Source organism: Heterodontus francisci, chromosome 5, assembly GCF_036365525.1.
Source record: "Heterodontus francisci isolate sHetFra1 chromosome 5, sHetFra1.hap1, whole genome shotgun sequence".
NCBI classification, from domain to species: domain Eukaryota; kingdom Metazoa; phylum Chordata; class Chondrichthyes; order Heterodontiformes; family Heterodontidae; genus Heterodontus; species Heterodontus francisci.
This window is the reverse complement of record NC_090375.1, coordinates 159,744,553-159,771,942: the sequence shown is the minus strand read 5'-3', so window position 1 is coordinate 159,771,942 and position 27,390 is coordinate 159,744,553. Positions and strand designations below refer to the sequence as shown.

At 45.5% G+C, this 27,390-nt stretch overlaps 1 protein-coding gene across 4 annotated transcripts in view; it reads left to right on the top strand.

Annotated features, from left to right (window-relative positions):
- oxr1a (oxidation resistance 1a) overlaps nt 1-27,390 on the top strand; it is a 761,132-nt gene that overhangs the window by 497,825 nt on the left and 235,917 nt on the right. For all 4 annotated transcript variants that reach the window (XM_068032290.1, XM_068032288.1, XM_068032289.1 and 1 more), the window contains one exon: nt 19,634-19,786. In XM_068032290.1, coding sequence (XP_067888391.1) covers nt 19,634-19,786 — 153 coding nt within the window. The remainder of the gene's footprint in view (nt 1-19,633; nt 19,787-27,390) is intronic.

The following is a 27,390-nucleotide window of genomic DNA, read 5'->3' as shown; positions in this document are numbered from 1 at the left end:
TGGTTCCTACCCCCCTCCCACACTAGTTTAAACCCTCCCAAGTGACGCTAGTGAACCTCGCAGCCAGGATATTTGTGCCCCTCCAGTTTAGATGCAACCCGTCCTTCTTGTACAGGTCGCACCTGGCCTGGAAGAGATCCCAATGATCCAGATATCTGAAACCCTCCCTCCTACACCAGCTGCTCAGCCACGTGTTTAGCTGCACTATCTTCCTATTTCTAGCCTCACTGGCACATGGCACAGGGAGTAATCCAGAGATTACAACCCTAGAGGTCCTGTCTTTTAACTCTCTACCTAACTCCCTGAACTCCCCCTGCAGGACCTCGTCACTCTTCCTGCCTATGTCGTTGGTACCGATGTGTACCACAACCTCTGGCTGTTCACCCTCCCCCTTCAGAATGCCCCCTGTCCGTTCAGAGACATCCTTGACCCTAGCACCAGGGAGGCAACATACCATCCTGGAGTCTCTTTCACGTCCACAGCAGTGCCTGTCTGTGCCCCTGACTATAGAGTCCCCTATAGCTATTGTTCTTCTGCGCTTTGTCCCTCCCTGCTGAACAACAGAGCCAGCCGTGGTGTCGCTGCTGTGGCTGCTGCTGTTGTTTTCCCCCGATAGGCCATCCCCCACAACAGTATCCAAAACGGTATACTTGTTAGAGAGGGGGATAGCCACAGGGGATTCCTGCACTGACTGCCAACCCTTCTAGCGGTCACCCATCTATCTGCCTGCACCTTGGGTGTAACCACTTCTCTAAAACTCCTGTCCATGACGCTTTCTGCCACCTGCATGCTCCTAAGTGCATCCAGTTGCTGCTCCACCCGATCCATGTGGTCTGTGAGGGTACAACTGGGTACACTTCCTGCAGATGTAGTCGTCCGGAACGCTGGAAGCGTCACGGACCTCCCACATCTCGCGGGTGAAGCACTTTACCCCTCTAACTGACAGTTTGAGCACTAATTAATAAATTAATTTAACTTAAATATTTATTAAATCCTCACTAAATTAAGTTACAATTAACTATATGTCCCTCGTGCTAGGTTTTTGCTATAAATATATTTTCTATATATATATTTATACTATAATATATACTATAAAGGAAAGAGGGAGAGAGAGTGGGAGGTGGGGGAGAGAGAAGTGGGGAGAGAGAGAGCGCCAGGGAGTGGGGAGAGAGAGAGCGCCAGGGAGTGGGGAGAGAGAGAGCGCCAGGGAGTGGGGGGAGAGGGAGCGCCAGGGCGTGGGGGGAGTGGGGAGAGAGGGAGCGCCGGGGAGTGGGGAGAGAGGGAGCGCCGGGGAGTGGGGGGAGAGGGAGCGCCGGGGAGTGGGGGGAGAGGGAGCGCCGGGGAGTGGGGGGGAGAGGGAGCGCCGGGGAGTGGGGGGGAGAGGGTGCGCCGGGGAGCGCCGGGGAGAGGGAGCGCCGGGGAGAGGGAGCGCCGGGGAGTGGGGAGAGAGGGAGCGCCGGGGAGTGGGGAGAGAGGGAGCGCCGGGGAGTGGGGGGAGAGGGAGCGCCGGGGAGTGGGGGGAGAGGGAGCGCCGGGGAGTGGGGAGAGAGGGAGCGCCGGGGAGTGGGGAGAGAGGGAGCGCCGGGGAGTGGGGAGAGAGGGAGCGCCGGGGAGTGGGGAGAGAGGGAGCGCCGGGGAGTGGGGAGAGAGGGAGCGCCGGGGAGTGGGGGGAGAGGGAGCGCCGGGGAGTGGGGGGAGAGGGAGCGCCGGGGAGTGGGGGGAGAGGGAGCGCCGGGGAGTGGGGGGAGAGGGAGCGCCGGGGAGCGCCGGGGAGTGGGGGGAGAGGGAGCGCCGGGGAGTGGGGGGAGAGGGAGCGCCGGGGAGTGGGGGGAGAGGGAGCGCCGGGGAGTGGGGAGAGCGAGCGCAGGTGAGTGGGGGAGAGGGAGACAGTGCCGAGGCAGAGAATGAGACTGAGGGCTTGAGGGTGGAAAGAGAGACTGAGAGCGTGGGGGGTGTGAGAGGGAGACTGAGCGCGTGGGGGTGAGAGGGAGACTGAGCGTGTGGCGGGGGGGGGGTGAGAGGGAGACTGAGATCCTGGGCGGGGAGTGAGAGAGAGACTGAGAATGAGGGTGGAGAGAGGGAGACTGAGAGCATGGTGGGGGGTGGCAGAGACTGAGAACGTGGGGGGAGAGAGAGACTGAGAGTGAGGGGGAAAAGAGAGAGAGACAGAGAGTGAGGGAGGGGGTCGACAGTGAGAGACTGAGGGCTGGAGTTTGTTCTCCCCCAGGCAGGGGGGCCAGAAGGTGTCTCCAGCAGAGGGCCAACAGGTGCAACACACCGTGTGGATGCAGCCCAGTATTACTGGCGGCGGCGAGGCCTTGTGGCAGTGCCCCCGGTGACAGGGCCTCCATTTGAATATTAAAATGAATGGAAAAATGATACGCCACCGCCTGCTGTCCTGCTGCAATCTTCGGGCAGGTGGCTGGCACTCCCGTGCTTTCAGATTCCCGCCTGGGGAAACAAGCCACTACACTGGTGGGGAGGTGGGAGGAGGTAAGTTTATCAGAGCACGGTGGGGGCGGGGGGCAGTGAACGGGGTCAAAGTAGCGTCATAGGTGAGGAGATGGTGGGAAGGGTTGGAGGGTAAAGTTTGTGCACATTGTTGGGGGGAGTCAGATGGACAAGTTAAGTGTTTTGTGGGTGATGGGCAAATAATTAATTTTATTGTTATTTGGGAGGGTGGGAGAGGGGTTGGAAAAATGTCTCTATTTCTTTTCATTTACCTTATCTTTAAATATTTAAATTTCCCGATAGAGCTGATGCCATTGCCAGGCGGACAGCCAGCCCTCTCCTTACGATTGGGGGCGGTGGCCTGCCCAGGCTATTTAAATAAGCCGCCGAAAGGAAAATTGCAGCAGCTCCGCGACATGCAACCCGCAGAGGCGGGTGGCCGTTTTTTTTACCCACTGCCGATATCGGCGGCGGGCACGGAAGATTCAGCCAGGAGTAGAGACCCTTATATCCAAGTTTACTGATGTTACTAAGTTGGGTGGCACAGCAAATAGTGTAGATGGGAGCAGAAAGTTGCAAAGGGGCACTGATAGATTCGATGAGGTATGAGGTCATTCACTTTGGCCCTCAGGAAGATAAAGTAGAGTATTTTCTAAGCTAGTGAGAGGCTAGGAACTATGGAGGAGCAAAGAGATTTAGGAGCCCAAGTACACAAATTACTAAAGGCTAGTGGATAGGTACAAAAACTAATTGAAAAGACAACTAGAATGTTGCGTTTGATCTCAAGGGGCTGGAATATTAATGGGTGGAATTTATGTTATGTAAAGCACTGGTTAGTCCCCATTTAGAGTCCTGCATTTAGTCTGGGGCATGGCACCTCAGGAAGGATATACTGGCCTTGAAAAGGGTGCAGTGCTGATTCACCAGAAAGAAAATGGGGCAAAAAGGATTATATTATGAGGACAGGTTAAGTGGATTAGGCTTGTGTTCCTTTGAACTGAAATATTTGGGGTGATCTAGTTGAGGTGTTGAAGATGATTAAAGGAGTTTTTTTAGGGTAGGTAGAGAGAAACTCTTTCCTTTGGGGAGGCAAGTCCAGGATAAATCCAGATTGAGCTTGGCTGTTCAGGGCTGTTATCAGGAAGCATTTCTTCACACAAATCTGAACTGTCTCCCCAAGAAGCTGTTGAGGCAAGGTCATTTGGAATTTCAAAACTGTGGTTGATAGATATTTGTTAGACAAGGGCATTGGGTTTTGCAACAAAAGCTGGGCTTAATTTATAACGTGTTTATTAGGTTTTATTTATAACTAATATCTCCAGTTTACTTGATCAAGGACAAGTTTCAATTGTGGAAATGCACATCATTATATTTAAATTAATTCCTGTGCTCTTGTCATCATTGATGATTAAAAAAAGGAATGGTTTAATTTTTCGCCATGTAATTAGGTTCTTGCAGAGGTTCAGCTGTTTTTTTACTCATGGCGTTAGATTGACAGACCATTAATTTCATGATTGTAGCCTGAACTGAGTAGCGTCTGTTCAGGGAAGCTGTGTTGCTTGTTCATCGGCCTTTCATTGGCAAGTGGTTGCAGTTCCTGTTGTGTGTTTCTAAATATAGCTACCTTAGCAGCAAGAAGCTGGTGAAGAGGAGCATGGGCTTGTAATTATATCAAGTAAAGGGACCCTAATTTGGCTTGGCACCTTTTCAAGATGGAGTCCTTTAGGTAACTTGATGGCATTAGTTTTCAATATGTTATTTTTTACATTACAAGGTGTAAGAATTGATGACATCCCATAGAAATGTAATTACAACATAAAAACTTAGATTGAGTAGTTGTGGTGTGCATTATAACTTTCTCAGGGAAGTTATTGGTCACCCAATATGCAAAAAGGTTATTTTAATTTGTGTGTTAATAAGTCCATGAAGGGACATTTTGCCTGAGGTTGACACAAACTTGCAATAGGAAAGGACATTCCTTGTCCTTGTTCTAACAACATGTTACATCCTCTTTTTTGCTTCAGTTGCAAGAACAATTTGATTTAGCACCTGATCACATTTCTCTGAAATGTCTCAAAGTACTTCATGCATGGTTGATTATTTTGAAGGTACAGTGTCTATTATGTTGGCAAATGTGTCAGTCTTTCACTAGATAGAAAGGTCCCACAAACGACCGTGAGATAAATGACCAGCTTATCTGATTTTGACTGAAGGAGAAATATTAACCAGGGCAAAAATCTGTTCTTATGAATATCTCCACGGAGTCTCACAACATAGAGTCATACAGCACAGAAACTGGCCCATCATGTCCATGCCAGCCATCAAGCACCTACCTATTCTAATCCCATTTTCCAGCACTTGGCCTGTAGCCTTGTGTACTATGACGTTTCAAGTGCTCATCTAAATACTTCTTAAATGTTGTGAGGATTCCTGACTCTACCACCCCTTCAGGCAGTGTGTTCCAGATTCCAACCACCCTCTGGGTGAAAAAGCTTTCCCTCAAATCCCCTGTAAACCTCCTGCCCCTTACCTTAAATCTGTGCCCCCGGTTATTGACACCTATGCTAAGGGAAAAAAAAATTCCTATCTACCCCATCAATGCCCCTCATAATTTTGTATACCTCAATCAGGTCCTCCCTCAGCCTTCTTTGCTCTAAGGAAAACAATCCTAGTCTATCCAGTCTCTCTTCCTAGCTGAAATGTTCCAGCTGCACCTTCTCCAATGCAATCACATCCTTCCTACAGTGTAGCGACCAGAACTGTACACAGTACTCCAGCTGTGGCCTAACTAGCATTTTATACAGCTCTATCATAACCTCCCTGTTCTTGTATTCTATGCCTCGGCTAATAGAGGCAAGTATCCCATATGCCTTCTTAACCACGTTATCTACCTGTGCTGCTGCCTTCAGTGATCTATGGACAAGTACACCAAGGTCCCTCTGACCCTCTGCATTTCCCAGGGTCATATCATCCATTGTATATTCCCTTGCCTGGTTAGTCCTTCCAAAATGCTTCACACTTCTCAGGATTAAATTCCATTTGCCACTACTCTGCCCATCTTACCAGCCCATCTATATCGTCCCGTAATCTAAGGCTTTCCTCCTCACTATTTACGACACCACCAATTTTCATGTCATCTGCAAACTTACTAATCATACCTCCTATATTCACGTCCAAATCATTAATGTACACTACAAACAGCAAGGGTCCCAGCACCGATCTCTGCAGTACACCACTGGTCACAGGCATCCAACCGCAAAAACAACCCTCAACCATCACCCTCTGCCGCCTGCCACTAAGAAAATTTTGGATCCAATTTGTCAAATTGCCCTGGATCCCATGGACTCTCACCCTCTCAATCAATCTCCCATGCGGGACCTTATCCAAAGCCTTACTGAAGTCCATGTAGACTACATCAACTGCTTTACCCTCATCAAGACATCTAGTCACCTCCTCGAAAAATTCAATCACATTTGCTAGATATGATCTTCCCTGACAAAGCCATGCTGACAGTCCTTGATTAATCCCTGCCTCTCCAAGTGGAGGTTAATCCTGTCCCTCAGAATTTTTTCCAATAGTTTCCTGACCACTGATGTTAGACTCACCGGCCTGTAATTACCTGGTTTATCCCTGCTACCCTTCTTGAATAATGGTAGCACATTCGCTGTCCTCCAGTCCTCTGGCACCTGTCCTGTGGCCAGAGAGGATTTGAAAATTTGTGTCAAAGCCCCTGCTATCTCCTCCCTTGCCTCACATTACAGCCTGTGACACATCTCATCTGGGCCTGGGGATTTATCCACTTTTAAGCCCATGACAACCTCTATTACCACCTCCCTTTCAATGCTAATTTGTTTGAGTATATCACAATCCCCCTCCCTGCCTGATCTCTACACCTACATCGTCCTTCTTGTGACCACAAATGAAAAGTAATCATTTAAAACCTATATCTCTTTGCAGCCTCATTGTGTCCTCACAGCTTACATTCCCACCTAGCTTTGTATCATCAGCAAACTTAGATACATTGCTCTTGGTCTGTTTGTCTAAGTCGTTAATTAAGATTGTAAATAGCTGAGACCCCAGGACTAGTCCTTGCGGCACTCCACTAGTTACAGCCTGCCAACGTGAAAATGCCCTGTTTATTCCTACTCCCAGCTTCTGCTCGTTAACCAATCCTCAATCCATGCTAATACATTACCCCAACTCCATGAGCCCTTACCTTGCATATTATGTGGAGGGTAGAAATTGGGAGGCCGGGCAGAAGTGAATTGGGGTAGTCAAGCCTAGAGGCTTTCAGCAGCAGATGAGCTGAGGCAGGCGGAGTCGTGTGATGTTACGAAGTTGAAAATAGGCATGGTATGTATTCGGAAGCTCATCTTGGGGTCAGTATGACACAAAGGTTGTGATGAGTCTGGTTCAGCCTCAGGAAATTGCCAGGGAAAGGGATGGAGTTGGTGGCTAGGGAATAGTGTTTGTGGCGGGGACCAAAGACAATGGATTTGTTTTTCCCAATATGTAATTGGAGAAAATTACTGGATGCCAGATAAGGAGTCTGACAATTTAGAGATAGTGGAAGGGTCGAGAGAGATGGTAATGAGGTAGGCTAGGTGTAGTCTGCGTACATGTTGAAACTGGTACTGTGTTTTTGGATGATGTCGCTGGGTCCAGATGTAGATGAGAAATAGGAGGGTTTTTAAAAATTCATTCATGGGATGTGGGCATCGCTGGCTGGGCCAGCATTTATTGCCCATCCCGAATTGCCCTTGAGAAGGTGGTGGTGAGCTGCCTTCTTGAACCGCTGCAGTCCATGTGGTGTAGGTATACCCACAGTGCTGTTAGGAAGGGAGTTCCACGATTTTGACCCAGCGACAGTGAAGGAACAGCGATATAGTTCCAAGTCGGGATTGTGTGTGACTTGAAGGGGAAATTGCAGGTGGTGGTGTTGCCATGGATTTTCTGCCCTTGTTCTAGTTGGTAGAGGTCACGGTCTTGGAAGGTGCTGTCAAAGGAGCTTTGGTGCGTTGCTGCAGTGCATCTTGTAGATGGTACACACTGCGGCCGCTGTGCATCGGTGGTGAAGGGAGTGAATATTTGTGGATGGGGTGCCAATCAAGCAGGCTGCTTTGTCCTGGATGGTGTCGAGCTTTTTGAATGTTGTTGGAGCTGCACTTGGAGCCAGGCAAGTAGAGAGTATTCCATCACACGCCTGACTTAAGCCTTATAGATGATAGACAGGCTTTGGGGAGTCAGGAGGTGAGTTACTTGCTGCAGGATTCCTAGCCTCTGACTTGCTCTTGTAGCCACGTTATTTATATGGCTACTCCAGTTCAGTTTCTGGTCAATGGTAGCCCCTAGGATGTTGATAATGGGGGATTCAGCGATGGTAATGCCATTGAATGTCAAGGGGAATTGGTTAGAGTCTCTCTTGTTGGAGATGGTCATTGCCCGGCACTTGTGTGGCGCAAATGTTACTTGCCACTTATCAGCCCAAGCCTGGATATTGTCTAGGCCTTGCTGCATTTCTACACAACTCCTCAGATACTGAAGCAGTCCGTGAACATTGTGCAATCATCAGCGAGCATCCCCACTTCTGATCTTATGATTGAAGGAAGGTCATTGATGAAGCAGCTGAAGATGGTTGGGCCTAGGACACTACCCTGAGAATGTGATGTCACTATTCTGCAGTGATGTCGTGGAGCTCAGATGGTTGACCTCCAACAACCACAACCATCTTCCTTTGTGCTAGGTATGACTCCAACCAGCGGAGAGTTTTCCTCCTGATTCCTGTTGACTTCAGTTTTGCTAGGACTCCTTGATGCCATACTCTGTCAAATGCTGTCTTGATGTCAAGGGCAGTCACTCTCACCTCACCTCTTGAGTTCAGCTCTTTTGTCCATGTTTGAACCAAGGCTGTAATGACAGTCAGGAGCTGAGTGGCCCTGGTGGAACCCAAACTGAGCATCACTGAGCAGGTTATTGCTAAGCAAGTGCTGCTTGACAGTGCTGTTGATGACACCTTCCATCACTTTACTGATGATTGAGAGTAGACTGATGGGGCAGTAATTGCCTGGGTTGGACTTGTCCTGCTTTATGTGTACAGCACATACCTGGGCAATTTTCCACATTGCTGGGTAGATGCCAGTGTTGTAGCTGTACTGGATAAATAATTCTTGGGGGACATCAGAGGTAATGGTGTGAGAGCAGAAAGAGAAGCCAGTGCAGGTAATTCTCTGGCTACAGTGGTAAGTAAGAATGGAACCAGACACTAAAATAATCAAGGGATATATGCAGAGGACAGGGAATTGGAGTTGAATTAGAAGATCAGGCATGATTTTATAGAATAGTGGAGCAGGCTCGAGGGGGCGTGTGATCTATTCCTGCTCCTATTTCGTGTGTTCTTATATTCACAGGATTCAATCTCAAAATGTACACTAACAGACTTGTGATACTTTGCATAAGTTAAATGCATTTTTATTACTATCACCCTAAACCAGTGTCCCATATCGCACAAAACCAGAAAAAGCTGGAAGCACTCAGCAGGTCAGGCAGCTTCTCTGAAAACAACCAATTGATGTTTCAGGTCTGAGTCCATTCCTCAGGCCCAAATAGTTGATCATGTATTACATGGAATAAAGCAGCATATCTGCTACTTGCCATAAGCAGCGCCATGAGGAATCCTCAGATCTATTTGTATATTAAAATTGATAGATGGGTTGCAGCATTCCATTCTCTTTACTTTCCCCCCTTAATATCCCTTCAGCCTCAGTCCCCGCGTCAGCTCTGACCTCACTCCCAAGTCATGCACCTTTTTGTCACACAGAAAATTGTTATTCCGGGTTTTTGGCCTCTCCTCCTGTCCATCCATCCATCCATCCAAAGCACCATTTCTGGCTATTTCCCTTTCTTTCCTTCTCTGCCAACAGCTCGAGCACTGCTCACTATTTTCCCCCATCTTCCCTCCCTCTCAGCTCCAAGGTGGAGCTGCTAACAGTGCTCTGTTGCTGCTGTTGTAGGCAATTCCAGTGCTGCATACTTTGGGTGGGATTTCCTAATCGCCTGAGAAGTTCTTTTCATAGTATGTCACAGTCTGAATCACTTGTAGCAGCAGCAATAGTAGTTGGATAGGAGTAGGGAGGGGAGTGAAGTTGATCTAGTCAGTGCTGTTTATTGTTCATCGTGTGGACACATAAACTAAATCCCAAACTGTTGAGTGCCAAAATTGAATGGTTGTCAGATATTTTCGCTATGAATCCAAACTGCAGTGGACCTAGGGATGCTTGATCTAGACATTAGCTGCAAAGAAAACACTCAAAGTAATTTATTCCCCACCGTGGACACCTTGATGAAGACAAAACATGTTATATAACCATGTAGCAGAATGTAGCTTCCCTTTTGCAAGTCTTCACATGTTCACATCTCAGCTTGGCTGTTTGGCTTTGCAGAATGGTTTCCCAGAGTACTTGCCATGTCTGGGTATGGTAGCCTTATAGTTTACAGTATTAGACTAGCAACCTCAGAGGTCATGAGTTCAAATTCCACCATGACAAGTTGTGAAATTGAATTTAATGAATCTGGTAAATTGTGGGCTGGCACCAGAAAATAAGCTTCAGGAAGGGAACCTACCACTTCTACCTAGTCCAGATTCCACGTGACTCAGTTTTACCTAACAGCTCAATTCTGCGCACACAGATGGGATTCCCAACTGAGATCAGAATCTCCCATGTTTTAACAAAGTTTTGATCTTTCACTGGTGTTCTCACTCCCACGTCCGCTCCCCTCCCTGCTGCTCATCCCACAGACCCGTGCTTTCCCTGCGTTCTATCCTCCAGCCCTGCTTCACGCTCACTCCCAAGCCCTCTTCCCTCCCCGCTGCTCATCCCACAGACCTGCGCTTCCCCTGCATCTGCCCTTCAGCCCTGCTTCACTCTCACTCCTCCAAACAACATGGGTAATGTAGATGGTAACAGGCTGTTTAGTTTAGACTGAGATCAGAAAGTTAGCATGCAGGTTTAAAATCAATACGCTTGAAGCAGAACAAAGAGCTACCAAAAAACAATTCCACCCCCCACTCCCACCCCAACCCCTCACAGACTCTCAACAACTGGCAGTTGAAATTGATTTATCTTCCCCAACCAAGTGCTGAATCATGAATCTGCTTGGGAATGGAATTACTGATTTTTTGATGGCTTGACATGGGAATATTTTTATATATATTCTTCAGATATAGACAATATTAACAAGAACAGCATTTATTGTCTATCCCGAGTTGGTCTTAAGGTGGTGTGGGTTTCCTTCTTGGATCACTGTAGTCCATCTGGTGAAGGTACCCACCATAGCGCCATTAGGTACCGAGTTCCAGGATGTTGTATGGGAATGGCAATATATACCCAAGTTGAGATGGTGTATAATTGAAAGGGAATTTAGAGATGATGGTACCGCCATATCCCTTCTGTCCTTGTCCTTTTAGGTAGTGAAGGTCATGTGTTTGGGAGGTGCTGTTGAAGAAGCCTTGGTTATCCTGTAGGTAGTATACATTGCGATCACGATACACCAGTGGTGGAGTGAATGGGTCGTTAAGGAGGTGGATGGGCTGCCGATCAAGCAGACTGCTTCGTCCTGGATGATGTCAAGCTTGTTGAGCTTCTTATTGCAGCTGCATTGTCGAGTCAAATGAAGAGTTTCTGCCATACTCCTGACCTTTGCTATCGAGGTGGTGGAGAGGCTTTGAGGATTTGGGAGGAAAGCCATTCACTGTAGAATACCCAGTTTCTGACCTGCATTTGTGTGGCTGGTCCAGTTGAGTTCTGGTAGTTGGGAATCCCCAGGATGTTGATAGTGGTGGCCTCTGACTTGTTGGTGTTAGTCATTGCCTGGCACTGTGTAGCACAAATGTTGCTTGCCAGTTATCAGCATATGCTTAGATGTTGCTTAGATCTTTGTGCTTGTCAGCATGTGAGCACAGAATGGTAGGGAGGAGGGAGATGTTGCCAGTGGTCCAGTGTTGAGTAGTGGAAACTTGAGGAATGAATGAACATTTTAGAATTTTTTAAAATTATTTTTGGAAATTAGGTAATATATCCACTGGGAAACATTCCCTCAGGAGACTTTATGGGTGGTGTAAAGTCCATGATGTAGATTGTACTTGTTCTGTGGAAGAAGCAGGCTTTGTGGAAAAAAATAGCCTTTTCTCATTTCCTGCCATCTTATGGTGTCACAGCTTACACGTTGGTAATTCACTAAGACCCTACTTGTTGTGTTTGAAATGTACCAGTTTAAACAAAAATGATTCTAGAGAGATTGACACTCTAGCAATAGGACCACATAGCTAAACCCCTTGGTCCAGATTTTGTGGTCAGCGGTGAATGAAAATGCTTGCCATTCACCTCACTGACAGCTGTCCACAAGGTTTTTGTGGGTTTTTGAGCATGGCTTGATCCAGGACATCTGTGATATTTCAGAGTAGGACAAGAAATGGAGAGGCTGTTCCCTCCAGGCAGCTGGCCTAGTCCCCGACACCTTGTTGGGGGCGGGGGGTGGGCAGAGGGTGCCTGCAGGCCAACTGGAAAATCACGATGGCCTCTGACAGTAGGCCTTTAACTAAATTTCAATGACAGTGTGATGCTAGTTATATAGCCCCTACATCCCAAAGACTGGTGGATCGTATCAAATAACATGTCCCTTCTGCTGTTTGCAACGGGCAAGGAACAGGCCGTACCCAACCAACCCATGCTTGCAAATCTCAAAACACAGTTTCTAATATTAGATGTGATTTCACAATTGGACAACGTTTGCTAAATAATGCACTTTGTGCCAAGAATGACGCTGACAACCAGTTTAAGATTGTCAGTAGGCCTCGCAGTGTGGCGCATTTGCACGTATTGGAAGCTACATATATTAATACATAATACATGTTCTTTGTAGACAGAAAGAGCATGTACACACATTGCGCCTGTTTCAGCTGAACAAAATAAGTGACAGCCTTTGCTGGTTCATTGGTCAAGGCATTGCCCTGAGGAATCAAAGTTAAGCTGTCTGGTTTAAATTTCAAACAAAGCTTGTCAGTTAACTGGCAGTCACTGCAAACTGGTGCATTTCCATGGAAACGCCTCTACCAATCAGAGTTCACTTGCCAACCAATCAGCACTCTCTTCTCATGCAGGATACGTTGTTGTTTTCCCCTACATTGGTTATTCTTGCGTATTGTCCTGATGAGTGCAAGACGAAAAGTTTCAACAACATGTCTCTATTTTCAGCAATTTTCAAGTTCTGTACTACCAAACAACTACTTTAGTTTTTCTTAAAATCTCCAACACTAAGTAACTTCTATAGGAATGAGACTCCATGCTTGTAGAATTAAATTATCAGGGCCAGAGAGGTTCGTTAGTAGTAGTAATCACTTATCACACCACTAAACATTCACGTACTTCTGTCTACACCAGCCATAACTTTTTTTGTTGTGTTCAAGGATAATTATTGTATAAGTTTGCCAATTTCACGCCATTGCATTGCATTCAATGCTGAGTCCATCAGTAAGATTTTGTTACAATTCAGTCTGTGGAGGAGCAAGGTAAATTGGATCTCAACTTCTGGATTTCCAGGTTTAACATGCTCCAAATGTTGCATCCAATTTACTCCATGATAACAGTGAGTTCTGACCGCCTCACTCTAATTAAGGCAGAATCTGGACCAATATACTTTTTCAACAATTAAACTTGCATTCTATAAAGGGCTTGCCTCATTCTTCAAAGATTGTCCCTGCATTATTTCCACTTTTCTTAATGAGCACAGGGTTGTTATAGATTTGCATTGGAAAATTTGCATCTTTACATTGGTTGGTTTGTTTATCACTGTGACTGATTTGCTTCATTTCCAGTTGAATCAGGAGGGGAATTCTTCAGAGGCAATATCTTGAAGGCAAGCTGTGCCTTGTGCTCTGTGACAAATATTCCATTGAGGTACTCATAGTGGTGTAGTGGCAATGTCAGTGGACAAATAATAGAGGCCCAGACCAATACCCTGAGGACGTGAGTTCAGATCCCACCACGGAAGCTTGTGGAATTTAAATACAATTAATTAATTCAATTAATAATAAAACTATGTAATTGAAAGGCAGTCTCAGTAATAGTGCCATGAAACTATCATCGATTGTCATAAAAACCCATCTGGTTCATTCGGGTCCATTAGGGAAGGAAATCTGGACTGAAACCTTCGGCTCAAGATAGGGCTTTCCTGGAGCCGGCTGATAGATTACTTCAGTTTTCTTTGTGCTAATCATAAGGCGGAAATTGTCACATGCATTGGGGAACAAAGCCATGTTACATTGTATGTCCAGCTCTGAACTGGCAGCCAGTGCACAGTCATCGGCAAACAGGAATTCACAAAGTATGTCCTTGGAGACCTTGAATTTTGCGCAGAATCATCTCAGATTGAGCAGCTTCCCATCCATGTGATATCTGATTTCGATTCCAGTAGTACCATCCTGGAAGGCATCGGAGAGCCTGGCTGGGAAAAACATGCTGAAGAGATTCGGTGCCCTGCTTAACACTATTATTGACTGGAAATGGATCAGAAGACAACATCATCCTGGACACATGCGTGAACGTGCCATCATGGAACAGGCGAATTATTGTGATGAATTTCTCAGGACAGCCGAATTTTTCCATTACCTTCCAAAGGTCCTCATGACTGACTGTGTCGAAGGCCTTGTCAGGTCAACAAACGTGCTGTAGAGGTCCATATTCTGTTCTCGGCATTTCATTTCTCCTGGAGCTGTCTAACTGCAAACACCATATCAGTGGTTCCTTGACCTGTTCTGAAACTGCACTGACTCTCTGGCAACAAATCCTGGTCGAGATGTTGCTCTAAGCGGTTCAGAAGGATTCTGGTGAAGATTTTGCCGGCAATGGAGAGGAATGAGATTCCTCTCTGATTGCTGCAAGATTGGCGAGTTCTTTCTGCTTGTACAGGTGGATAATGGAGGCATCTTTGTATTCTTGCGGGATGGTTCCTTGCTCCCACATAGACTGAAGGAGTTCATTGAGCTTCTTGACCATGCATTGACCTCCAGCCTTGTAGACCTTAGCTGGTTTAGCATCAGCTTCTGGAGCTTTACCACCAGACAGGAATTTCATAACTTTTATCGTTTCTAACAGCATGGGAAGGTCATCAAGAGAACAGCTGATGGCAACTTGTGGAAGCTTGTACTGTCCAATAGAAATTTCTGACTAGCCAAGGTTGTGGCTGTAGCAACATTGTTTTTAGCCACATGCTAAAGCGCCTTATTTATTGCTCTCAATTCTTGAACATTTCGGTTATCCCGACAAGCATAGCCTTTTGAGAGAGTTTCAGATTTCAAATACTCTGTGAAAAAGGGTTTCCTGATTTCACTCGTGAATGGCCTGCCTCGAATTTTAAGATTATGCCCGATTGTTTTCAATTACCCTGCCAGAGCATGGAATTCTTGGAAAGTGACAGAAATTAGGGGTTAGTTCAACCTTAAATGTAAGTGCTGCTGTGTTCATATTGTGCTCCAGTGTGTTCGCTAGGTTCTGCGTTTCGTACTCCTGAATTATCTGGTCACATCCTAGTCACAGAGTACATGCTCACGCTGCCATCTTGTGTTTGGTTGTTTTTCTTTTCAAGTTCAAGCAGAGTGAAAGTTTCTCTGTGGGGTAAACCTGATCGATGGAGAGTCTTCTGACTTGTGAATCAGATACGTGATCTCAGTACCTAAATTCCTCATGTCATGTGCAGTTGTATACCGGGAACACTAAGCTATCGAGTATATGTCAATTTTGCGACCAAAAGGCTTGAATATTATTTACCCACTGAAATAATTTCCCCATGATAGTGCTCCATCAGTCTTAAACTTATGCAAAACTTTTCTAGTGGTTTTGTTTAGCTTCGACTATATCATAGGAGCAGAAGTAGCATTCAGCTCCTCAAACCTGTTCTACCATTCAGTTAGATCATGGCTGATCTGTATCTTAGCTCCATTTACCTGCCTTGGTTCCATTACCCTTAATACCCTTGCCCAACAAAAATCTATCAATTTCAGTTTTGAAACATTCAATTGATCTACCCTCAACAGCTTTTTAGTGGGTGGAAGGGTGGGAAGTTGTTTTAGAGCTATGCCCCCTTGTTCTGGACTCCCCACCAGAAGAAATACTTTCTCTCTATCTCTCCGTTGGAGGCCTTTAATCATAAACACTTCAGTTAGATCACACCTTAATCTTCCATACTGTACTGTTCTTTGTTCTTTCAAGTTCTTTACACCGAGGGTGGTGAGTGCCTGGAACTTGTTGCCAGGGGAGGTGGTGGAAGCAGGTACGATAGCGACGTTTAAGAGGCATCTTGACAAATGCATGAATAGGAAGGGAATAGAGGGATACGGTCCCCGGAAGTGCAGAAGGTTTTAGTTTAGGCAGGCATCAAGATCAGTGCAGGCTTGGAGGGCCGAATGGCCTGTTCCTGTGCTGTACTGTTCTTTGTTCTTTGAATATAAGCCTAGTCTACGCAATCTGTTTTAACAATTTAACCCTTTTAGCCTCAGTATCATTCTGATGAATCTACACTGCACCTCCTCGAAAGTCAATATATCCTTCCTGAGGTCAGGTCCCCACAACTGAACACAACACTCTAAATGGGATCTAAGCAGAGGTTTATATAACTGTAACATAACTTTCACCCCTCTGCTCCTCCACAGTTCCTTGCTTTTTGCTATTTCGAAAATAGTCTGGCCTATCTTTTTCAGGTCCCAATTGGATAACCTCACATTTCTCCACATTGCACTCCATGTGTTAGCTGTGGCTCAGTTTGTAGCACTCTTGTCTTTGAGTCATAAGGTTCTGGGTTCAAGTCCAACTCCAGGGCTTGAGCATAAAAATCAAGGCTGACATTCCAGTGCAGTACTGAGGGAGTGCTACACTGTCAGAGGTGCCATCTTTTGGATGAGATGTTAAACTGAGCCCCATCTGCTTGCCTGGGTGGATGTAAAAGATCACATGGTGCTATTTTGAAGAAGGGCAAGGGAGTTATCCTGGCCAATATTAATCCTTTAATCAGCATCACAAAAACAGGTTATCTGGTCATTATCACATAGCTGTTTGTGGGAGTTTGTTGTGTGTAAAATTGACTGCCGCATTTCCTGCATTATATCAGTGAGTACAGGTCAAAAAGTTATGCATTGGCTATAAAGCAGTTTGAGACATCCAGTCGTTGTGAAAGGCGCTATATAAATACAAGTCTTTCTTTTTCTTGTTTATGTGCCACCATTTTGTCCACTCAGTTAATCTGGCAATGTCCCATTGCAACTCCTGTTCTGTCTACATTATTTACTGTGCCACCCAACTTGCTGTTGTCAACCAACTTGGCAGAATCACTCTCCATTCCTTCATCTAAGTAATTTATAAACATAGTGAAAACATAAGGCCTCAGTATAGAACCCTGGGGGATACCACTGGTCACATGCTGTTAATTGCAGTGCATGCTCGTTTGTCTCCTACTTCCAGCCAACTCCCTACCCACATCAGTAGATTGCCTCCAATTTTATGCAGTCTCATTTTTGTTAGCAGTCTGTTATGTGGAAGTGGATTGAATGCATTCTGGAAGCCCATATAAATAATATCCACAGCCACTCCCTTATTTACTGCTTCAGTTACCTCCTAGAAATATTCAGTTAAGTTTATTAGATATGACACACCCTTCACAAATCCATGCTTGCACAGTCTGGTCAACTTATGTTTGAGCAAGTGTTCAGCCACTCTGCCTTTAATAACGCATTCTACTCTCTTGTCCACAACAGATGTCAGATCAATGGGCCTATAATTTCAGAAACTGCTGGAAACAGTCAGCAGGATAGGCAGCATCATGGAGAGAAACAGTTAATGTTTCAGGCTGATGACATTACAGAAATTACAAAAAGACTTTTCGTGTTGTCCCATTATAGAGTCTCAAATCTAAATTATAGACTACGGGCAAGAAATTGAACTTGTTATGCCCTTTTTTGGGGCACTTACTAGTGCCTTTAGAGATCTGTTTGGTGTCTGTAGTGTCTGGGGCGCAGGTGGTCACTTGTGGACAAATTGCAACGCATGCCATACTAGTGAGGGCATTAGTGAGACATTCACTGGAAGTATGCAGAGCAAGCAGATCACAATGTCAGTCAGCATGCAACGGGATCATCAACTAATTACAGATTAGTTGCTAGTTGATTCCTTTGGACTGGTTCTGTGGTTCTACAAGTGGTGTGGCAGATACTGAAGAGCTTTTTGCTGACTTCAAGGCTCTGAACAAACCAGTTGCTCCAGACATGCATATACTAGTAGGGGTTCCCTTTGGAGTTAGCACGATTTGGAGGATGGACAGAGACCGCACAGAACGGGACAAGCTGCTGGAAGAGAGAGGAGCAGGCGAAGGGCTCTCAGCAGAAGGCCATAATCCACCTAGGATATTCAGGGAGCAGTTCCCCTGAATCTCTGTGAGGAAAAATGTTTGCGACATCAACAATCTGTCCTTAATGAAGTCTTCTACCTGCTGCAACCACAACTGGGCATGAGAATGGACTGCTTTGTCAATAGCTGTATATGATGTAAGCAGATCATGGTGGTGAACATTTATGCGTCTGACTCCTTCCAGACTGGAGCTGGAGATATTTCCAACATCTCAGATGTTTGCCGTCCATTGTCACGTTAGTGATGTTGCTGAGATTGGCCATTCAGAAAGTTTAATAGACTAATACTGGAATAGAAGGTTTACTAGACTTGTATCTGGAATGGGCTGGTTGTCTTATGAGGAAATGTTGGACAGGCTAGGCTTTTATCCACTGGAATTTAGAAAAATAAGAGGCGACTTGATTCCTCTTGTGGGAGAATCTAGAACTAAGGGTCACTGTTTAAAAATAAGAGGTCGCCTATTTAAGACAGAGATGAGGAGAAATGTTTTCTCTGAGGGTCGTGAGTCATTGGAACTCTGTCAAAAGGTGGTGGAAGCAGAGTCTTTGAATATTTTTAAGGCAGAGGTCGATCGATTCTTGATAAGCAACGGGGTGAAAGCTTATTGGGGGTAGGTGGGAACATGGAGTCGAGGTTACAAGCAGGTCAGCCTTGATATTGTTGAATGGTGGAGCAGGCTCAAGGGGCCGAGTGGCCTACTCCTGCTCCTAATTTGTATGTTCGTATGCTGTTCTCTCCTCTTCCTCGCCGCCTTCTCTGCCCCTCTCCCCACCCTTTGGACAGAGTCAGCCCTGATTTGTGAAAGGGAAATCGTATTTGACACATCTGTTTTTTGAGGTTGTAAGTAATAGGGTAAATAATGGGACGCTGTGTCTTTGGATTTTCAAAAAGCATTCGATAAAGTGCTGCAAAGAAGTTATTGCTCAAAATTAGAGCTCATGGGATTGGGAATAATATATTAGCATGGGTTGGGGATTGGTTAACAGACAGAGAACAGTGAGTTGGAATAAACAGGTCATTTTCGGATTGGCTGGCTGTAACAAGTAGGGTACAGAAAGGATCAGTGCTTCGGCCTCAGTTATTTATAATCTATATCAATGACTTAGATAAGGGGATCAAGTGTATTGCAACTAAGTTTGCTGATGATACAAAGCTTGGGAAAATAATTGTGAGGAGGATGCAAAGAGGCTATAAAATAATGTAAACATTAAGTGAGTGGGCAAGAATGTAGCTGATGGAATATAATGTGGAGAAATGTGGCGTTATCCATTTTGGTAGGAAAAAAGAAAAGCAGAATATTTTTAAATAGTAAGGGACGAGGGATATGGGGATCATGCAGGAAGGTGTAGCTGAGGTAGATGATCAGCTATGACCTTATTGAATGGCAGAGCAGACCTGAGGGTCTGAATGGCCTGCTCCTCTTAGTTATTATGTTCCTGCCTCTCCTCATCTCCCTTGTTCTCTCTCCTTCTGTCCCCTATCCTATTAGCATGATGCTAGCGTGGCTAGTGCTGGTTGAATGAGACCTCAAATAGGAGGGAATTAAAAAATATAATTGAAGGATCACATACTTATGATCAGGTTCTCCATCAGTTTAACTTTCCTTTCCACTTCTGGTCTCTTGGTCTTAAAGTCCAGTGTTGTTCTTTGGTTAGTATATAACTGGATTTGCATATTGTGTATCTGCCTACTCCCAAGATTAGATGTCAGTTTTGAAACTTGTGTGATTTCAGGATGTGGAACATGCTCCCCACAAAGATTCAACTTCTTTACCAGCACACAGCTGCATTCGACCTGTTAGAGTGGTATCGTCCACCTCTGAGGAAGAGGAGGCCTTCACTGAGAAATTTCTCAAAATTACATGCAGATACATTACTGATGGCAAGGTAACAATTCTAACTTCTGTTTAATCAGTCGAGTTTTAATGCTTCCCTGTTGGCTTGTCAGGCAAATGTGTTGTGCAAATTTACCCGTAATTTTGTTACTCAAGAGTTGTTCGCCATTGGGCTGTGGAGGGGATCTATGCTCCTGATAACTATTCATTCAACCAGCACTTTAAAATGAGCATGGGTGCAATTTGAGTGCAGACTTTAATGTCTCTCACAGTTGAGTAGCTTTCTTCACCTCAATGTTTTAATTCGCACATAAAGAGTGACCATTTGGGCAAGAAGCCAACTTGTGATGGTGGAATCATAAACCAGTATAGAGGAGTGGGATGAAAATTATTAGATGATGCAGCATTTTTTAAATTTTGTCTTTTTTGTGGCTTATCTGTATTAATTCTGAGTTATGATTTATAATTATGATTTATAAAGAATACTTTCACTAAGCATTGATTTCTTCCTAATGTGAGAAAAGTCTGATATAGCCACCAGTCCAAAAATTGCAATGTATCAGCACTAACCAGTGCTGATCTCCATTTTCAGAATTTAGTCATAGGATGATTAAGACTGTGTCACTGCATTCTGTGCAAATGAGTACTGTTTGTGTCTTCCCCCAGCACCCAGTGGCACCTTATCTGGGCTCATCCATGAAGGATGACCACTTGTACTAGAGGGTGCCTGTGGAATAGTACCCCAACAAGGAATCAATGTTTTCAGGAGTGGAGAGGAAAAGAAGATTGTCAAGGCAGACTAAAACTGTCTTTGTGTGGCAACATACAGCAGGAACATGTTTTTTATGAATTAAGTGAAATTCTGTTCATTGTACCCAAGGGGCTCCTGGGGATTTCATAGGATGTCATAGCCTTATTTATATTTGCAGTAGCTACAACTGGTTGAATTATATGAACCACTCACCAGCATGCCAAATGTCAACATTTAACATTGACGGTCAGCTTTTGGAGTCTGGTCCACATGTCAGCTTTAGCTGACAAAGATCAGCCCCGACTGTGAGAATCCTGTTGCTGATGAAAATCCTGTTGCTAATGAAAAATACTGATTTGACAAAGTACCAAACAAAAGGCTGGTTTAACAAAATTGAAGCTCTTGGCTAGGAGGGTCAGTGCCAGCTTGGATAAAATATTGGCTTAATGACAGGAAACAGTGAGTCGTGGTAATTGGTTGTATTTCAGACTCGAGGATGGTAGATAGTGGTGTTCTCCAAGGGTCAATGCTAGGACTGTTTTTTTTTTTGCTATATATAAATAACTTGGATATTGTAATACAGAGTAAAATTTCAAAATTTGCCAAGAATACCAAACTTGGATCTATGGCAGACAGTGAGGATGTTACAAATCGACTGCAACAGGAGATAGAGAGGCTAGCAGAATGGGCAGACAAGTGGCAGATGGAATTTAATATAGAGGAGTGTGATGTGATGCATTGTGGCAGAAGTGATAAGGTGAGGCAATATAGACTTAATGGCACAGTTCTAAAGAGTGTGCAGGGACCTGGGGGTGCATGTGCATTGATCTTTGAAGGTGGCAGGCCATATTGAGAGAGGGGTTAGCAAAGCATATTGGATCTTGGGCTTCATAAATAGAGGCACAGAGTACAAAGGCATGGAAGTTATGCTGAACCTTCATAAAGCTCTGTTTAGGCCCCAACTAAATATTGCATCCAGTTCTAATCACCACACTTTAGGAAAGATGTGAGGGTCCTGGAGAGGGTGCAAATGAGATTTATCAGAATGGTTCCAGGATGGGGGATTTTAGCTACGAGGTTAGTTTGGAGAATCTGTGGTTGTTTGCCTCAGAGCAAAGGAGATTGACGAGAGATTTGATAGTGTGCATGATTATGACAGGTTTAGTTAAGGTAGACAAGAAAAGCTGTACCCATTCGTCGGCTGTCCCTCAATTTGAGGATGATGTCTACTTGGGGTCATGTTTCTCCCATGGGTCTTCATGTGACTGAACAGTCCAATTCTCGATCCGTAGATCTTTGGGCACGTGGAGCAGTGGGATCCGGAATGCAAGATTTGCTTCCTTTTCTTTTCTTCTCTGCCGCCATTCTGCCTCATCATTAAGGCGATTGGACTCAAAGCATGATGCAGCTTGATGGACAAGCTGTCGCCATTTTGGAATGATTGATAACAAGCTCCTCCCAGTCATTAATGTCGCTGCTGCCGCACTTCAAGGAGAGCATCGGAGTGTCTTTGAACAAGAGGGAAATACCTTTATAGTTTCCATTGCATGATTTATCTCCCTTCTTGAAGATAGTTACAATTGTCACATTCCTGAAGTCGAGGTGGGGTTGGGGCGGGGCCGGGGAGTTCATTTTCCTCCCAAATCTGTAGGATGAGTGCATGGAGTCTTGATGTGAGCAAAAACCCACCAGCTTTGAAGACCTCAGCTGGAATAGCATTGGGGCTGCAGGCTTTGTTGTTTTTCATCCATTTGATTGCTTGTTGCAGCTTTCCCATCGATGTTGGTTCACCCATGGATTCTACCACAGGATACTGGGGGATAGCCTGAAGAGTATCAACTGCCACTGTAGATTCACAGTTGAGGAGTTGTTGAAAATTTTCTTCCAGCATTGACGGATGGTATTGTCATCCTTAAGAAGAGAGACACCATTCTGTGAGCGATGGGGATTTTGACTTTGATCTATAGATGGCCCTGATGGCTTCAAAAAAGCTCCCCTATCATGATGGTCAGGATACTGTTGGATCTTTCAGGTTTTCTCTTCCACCACTTTTTCTTTATCTTCCGTTTTGTCTTTGGGTGTCAGTCTTGAGCAGTAGGAATGCTGCCTTATTGACTTGAGACCTTGGGTTGTTTTGCCAGGCAGTGAAGGCTACTCGTTTTTGTTCCAGGAGCTCACATATATTTCATCATCATTTTCGTTGAACCAGTCCTGGTGGCAGTGATGCTCAAACCCAATGGTCTGGACACAGGGGTCTAGTCCAGCTGACTTTATTTGTTCCCACTGTTCTGAAATTGAGTTGGATGTGTGAAGATTTGCCAGGTTGGTTGTGAGCTGCACTTGGAATTCCTCTCTTCAGTCGGGCTTTTTTAGGGCTGAGACACTGATCTTCTTCCTCTTGGACTTTTGGGTCTTGCAATGTCTTGGTGCTGGATGGATGTTCATCACCGATTGAGCTAGTCAGTGATCTGTCCAGCAGACATCAGTCCCCCAAATGGATCGAGTGATACAGACATCATTTAGATCTTTGACTTGAACAGTGACATAATCCAGGAGGTGCCAGTGCTTTGATCTAGGATGTCTCCAAGTGGTTTTGTATTTGTCCTTCTGGTGGAAGAGAGTGTTTGTTATAATGAGGCCATGCTGATTACACCTTGTCAGCAGGACACCATTTGCATTGGCTTTTCCCACCCCGTTTTTCCCAGTGGTTCCTCTCCAGCCATCAGAGTCATGGCCAACCCTGGCATTAATGTATCCCAGAAGGATGATCATTTCTTCTTTTGAGATGACAGTGAGGACTTCATAAAGGTCTGAGTAGAACTTTTCCTAAACATCTTCATTGGAGTCAAAAGTCGGGGCATAAGCACTGATGACGGTGACATTTTGATTACAGCTGAGCTGTAGGTGAAGTGTCGTTTATACGATTGGGGACTTCTGGCAGTGCATCCAAGATCCTATTCTGGGTGGTAAAACCAACTCTGTGGACACAATGCCTTTCCTTTCCAGTAGAAGGTGTATCCCCCTGCTTGTTCCTTCAGCTGCCCCTCCCCGGGAAGGCGGGTCTCATTGAGGGCAGGCGATGTCAATTTGGAGTCTTGATGGCTCACGTGATACGATGGCAGTTCTTCTTTGCAGACAATCACCCTTGAGATTATCCATAAGTGTTCTGAAATTCCAAATTGCAAAATGTAAAGTTTTCTTTCTTTGACCACAAAGATAGTGATCTTGCAGGGTGCGATTCCCCAGCCAGGAGAAAGTAGGACTGCCTATTTTTATGGGCGCCTTTTTTAGCCCCCTCCCCATTTGAGGTGAAAAGGACAGCTCAGCCACAGATGCTGCTGCCCATAGATACCTTTGGCCCAACACAGGTGTCCAACGACCTTCAAACATCTGTTATCCATGTGCAGATTCTTGACTAGGGACTCCCAGGTTCACAGCCCTGCCCCGTCACCAATTCTCCATCACCACAGGTCTTGGCAAATGGATGCTGGTAGAAGCCTGCATGAGACTTTGTTAACATGGGGACCTTGGGGTGTCATCATTGTCCACACATTCTTGACGGGTTGGTGGTCAGATTTCGGTGACATGTCGAACCACGATGACTGGGACCACCTTGCCGCTGTAGCCTTCTTCCGCCTTCACAGCTGGTGAAACACACAGTCATCCTTCGCCTGTTCTGCTGCTGAGCCATGTCAAAATGGTGATTTATGGAGGGGAGCTGTTCCCATTAGCTGATGGTCCAAGGACTCGGGACACAGATTGATGGTTTTGGGGAAGAGATGCAGTGGGGATGTGAGGAAGATCTTTTTTATGCAGCAAGTAGTAATGGCTTGGAACTCGCTGCCTACGAGGGTGGCAGAAGTGGAAACGATCAATCATTTCAAAAGGAAATTGGAGAGACACTTGAGGGAAATAAACCTGCAGGACTTTGGGGATAGAGCAGGGGAATGCGACTGACAGGATTGCACTACTGAGAGCTGGCATGGACTTGATGGTGGAATAGCCTCCTTCTGTGCCATAATAATGACTCTATGAATTAACCTGCCTCTACAGCAATGTACAGAGTATCCAAAATAAAATGGGAGAACTGGAGGCAAAAATCTGCAGCAAGGAACCAGATGTAGTTCTAAAATGTGGCTTCATAAAGAAAAGAACTGGCATCTAAATATTGCAGGTTAGGACATAATCAGAAAGGATAGGGAAGGGGTGGGTGGCTGTACTAATTAGAGATGGTATAATGGCAATAGAAAAAAGGGACATAAGTAACAGAAGGATAGAAACAGAATCCTATATAATGAAATAAAAGATAGGAAGGGATCAATTATGCTAAAAGGGGTATACTGCAGAGCACCAAATAGTGGAAAAGAAGTGGAGGAAGAAAGATGTAAATAAATATGTGAAGCAAGCAAAGGACATAGAATAATAATGGGAGATTTAACTACCCTCAAATAAGGGCAAGAAGAGGTAATGAAAGGGTTACAGGGAATGGAGTTTTTACAATGTGTACAGTACTCTTCTTACTCAGTGTGTAAGTAGCCCAATGAGAGAGGGAGCAAAGCCGAATCTAGTAACTGGAAATGAACCAGAACAGATAAGAGAAGTAAGCTTGGGGGAATATCTAGGCAATAGTGATCACAGCACAATATGTTTTAAGTTGCTTGATGTTCGGTGGTGAGGTCATGGTCCAGGGGGAAGTAGGAAGAAGTGTCTGAGAGTTGGCGCTGAGCCTCTGCAAGGTAGAGCTCGGTACGCCAGACAACAACAGCACTACCCTTGTCTGCAATTTTGATGACAATGCTGGAGTTAGACCTGAGAGAAGGGAGTGTGGCAAGTTTAGAGGGGGACAGGTTAGAGTGAGTGAGGGAGGGGCAGAGAAATTGAGATGGCTGATGTCTCGTCGACAGTTTTCAATGAAAAGATCAAGAGTGTGTAAGAGGCCAGAGGGAGGGGTCCAGGTAGAGGGAGAATGCTGGAGGTGGGTGAATGGGTCTGCAGGTCGGAGGGAGAACTCGTGGTCAAAGAAGTGAGCCTGGAGGCAGAGGCAACGGTAGAAGAGCTCAACGTCATGCCGAGCATGAAATTCATTGAGGCGGGGGCGGAAGGGGATAAAACTGAGTCCTTTGCTGAGTACAGAACGTTCAGCATCAGAGAACATCAAGCCACTGTCCACAGGACTGTCACTGACCTCATCTCCTCTGGAGATCTTCCCTCTACAGCTTCCAACCTCATAATCCCACAACCCCAGACAGCCCGCTTCTACCTCCTTCCCAAAATCCACAAACAGGACTGTCCCGGCAGACCCATTGTTTCAGCCTGATCCTGCCCCACTGAACTTATTTCTTCCTATCTTGACTCTATCTTTTTTCCCCAGGTCCAGTCTCTTCCCACTTACATGAGGTCCCAGAGGACTGGAGAATAGCCAATGTTGTTGCTTTGTTTAATAAGGGTAGCAAGGATAATCCAGGAAATTATAGGCCGGTGAGCCTTACATCAGTGGCAGGGAAATTATTAGAGAGGATTCTTCGGGACAGGATTTACTTCCATTTGGAAACAAACAAACTTATTAGCGAGCATGGTTTTGTGAAGGGGAGGTCATGTCTCACTAATTTGATTGAGTTTTTTGAGGAAGTGACAAAGATGATTGATGAAGGAAGGGCAGTGGATGTTATCTATATGGACTTCAGTAAAGCCTTTGACAAGGTCCCTCATGGCAGACTGGTACAAAAAGTGAAGTCACACAGGATCAGAGGTGAGCTGGCAAGATGGATACAGAACTGGCTCGGTCATGGAAGACAGAGGGTAGGGTGCTTTTCTGAATGGAGGGATGTGACTAGTGGTGTTCCGCAGGGATCAGTGCTGGGACCTTTGCTCTTTGTAGTATATATAAATGATTTGGAGGAAAATGTAGCTGGTCTGATTAGTAAGTTTGCGGACGACACAAAGGTTGGTGGAGTTGCGGATAATGATGAGGATTGTCAGAGGATACAGCAGGATATAGATCGGTTGGAGACTTGGGCGGAGAAATGGCAGATGGAGTATAATCCAGACAAATGTGAGGTAATGCATTTTGGAAGATCTAATAACAGGTGGGAAGTATACAGTAAATGGCAGAACCCTTCGGAGTATTGATAGGCAGAGAGATCTGGGCGTACAGGTCCGCAGGTCACTGAAAGTGGCAACGCAGGTGGATAAGGTAGTTAAGAAGGCATACGGCATGCTTGCCTTCATCGGTCGGGGCATAGAGTATAAATATTGGCAAGTCATGCTGCAGCTGTACAGGACTTTAGTTAGGCCACACTTAGAATATTGCATGCAATTCTGGTCGCCACACTACCAGAAGGACGTGGAGGCTTTGGAGAGGGTACAGAAGAGGTTTACCAGGATGTTGCCTGGTCTGGAGGGCATTAGCTATGAGGAGAGGTTGGATAAACTCGGATTGTTTTCACTGGAACGACGGAGGTGGAGGGGCGACATGATAGAGGTTTACAAAGTTATGAGCGGCATGGACAGAGTGGATAGTCAGAAGCTTTTTCCCAGGGTGGAAGAGTCAGTTACTAGGGGGCATAGGTTTAAGGTGCGAGGGGCAAAGTTTAGAGGGGATGTGCAAGGCAAGTTTTTTACACAGAGGGTGGTGAGTGCCTGGAACTTGCTACCGGGGGAGGTGGTGGAAGCAGGTACGATAGCGACGTTTAAGAGGCATCTTGACAAATACATGAATAGGATGGGAATAGAGGGATACGGACCCCGGAAGTGCAGAAGGTTTTAGTTTAGGCAGGCATCAAGATCGGCGCAGGCTTGGAGGGCCGAATGGCCTGTTCCTGTGCTGTACTGTTCTTTGTTCTTTGTACATCCATGCCTCTTCTGACACCCTACGTCATTTTGACAATTTCCAGTATCCTGGCCCT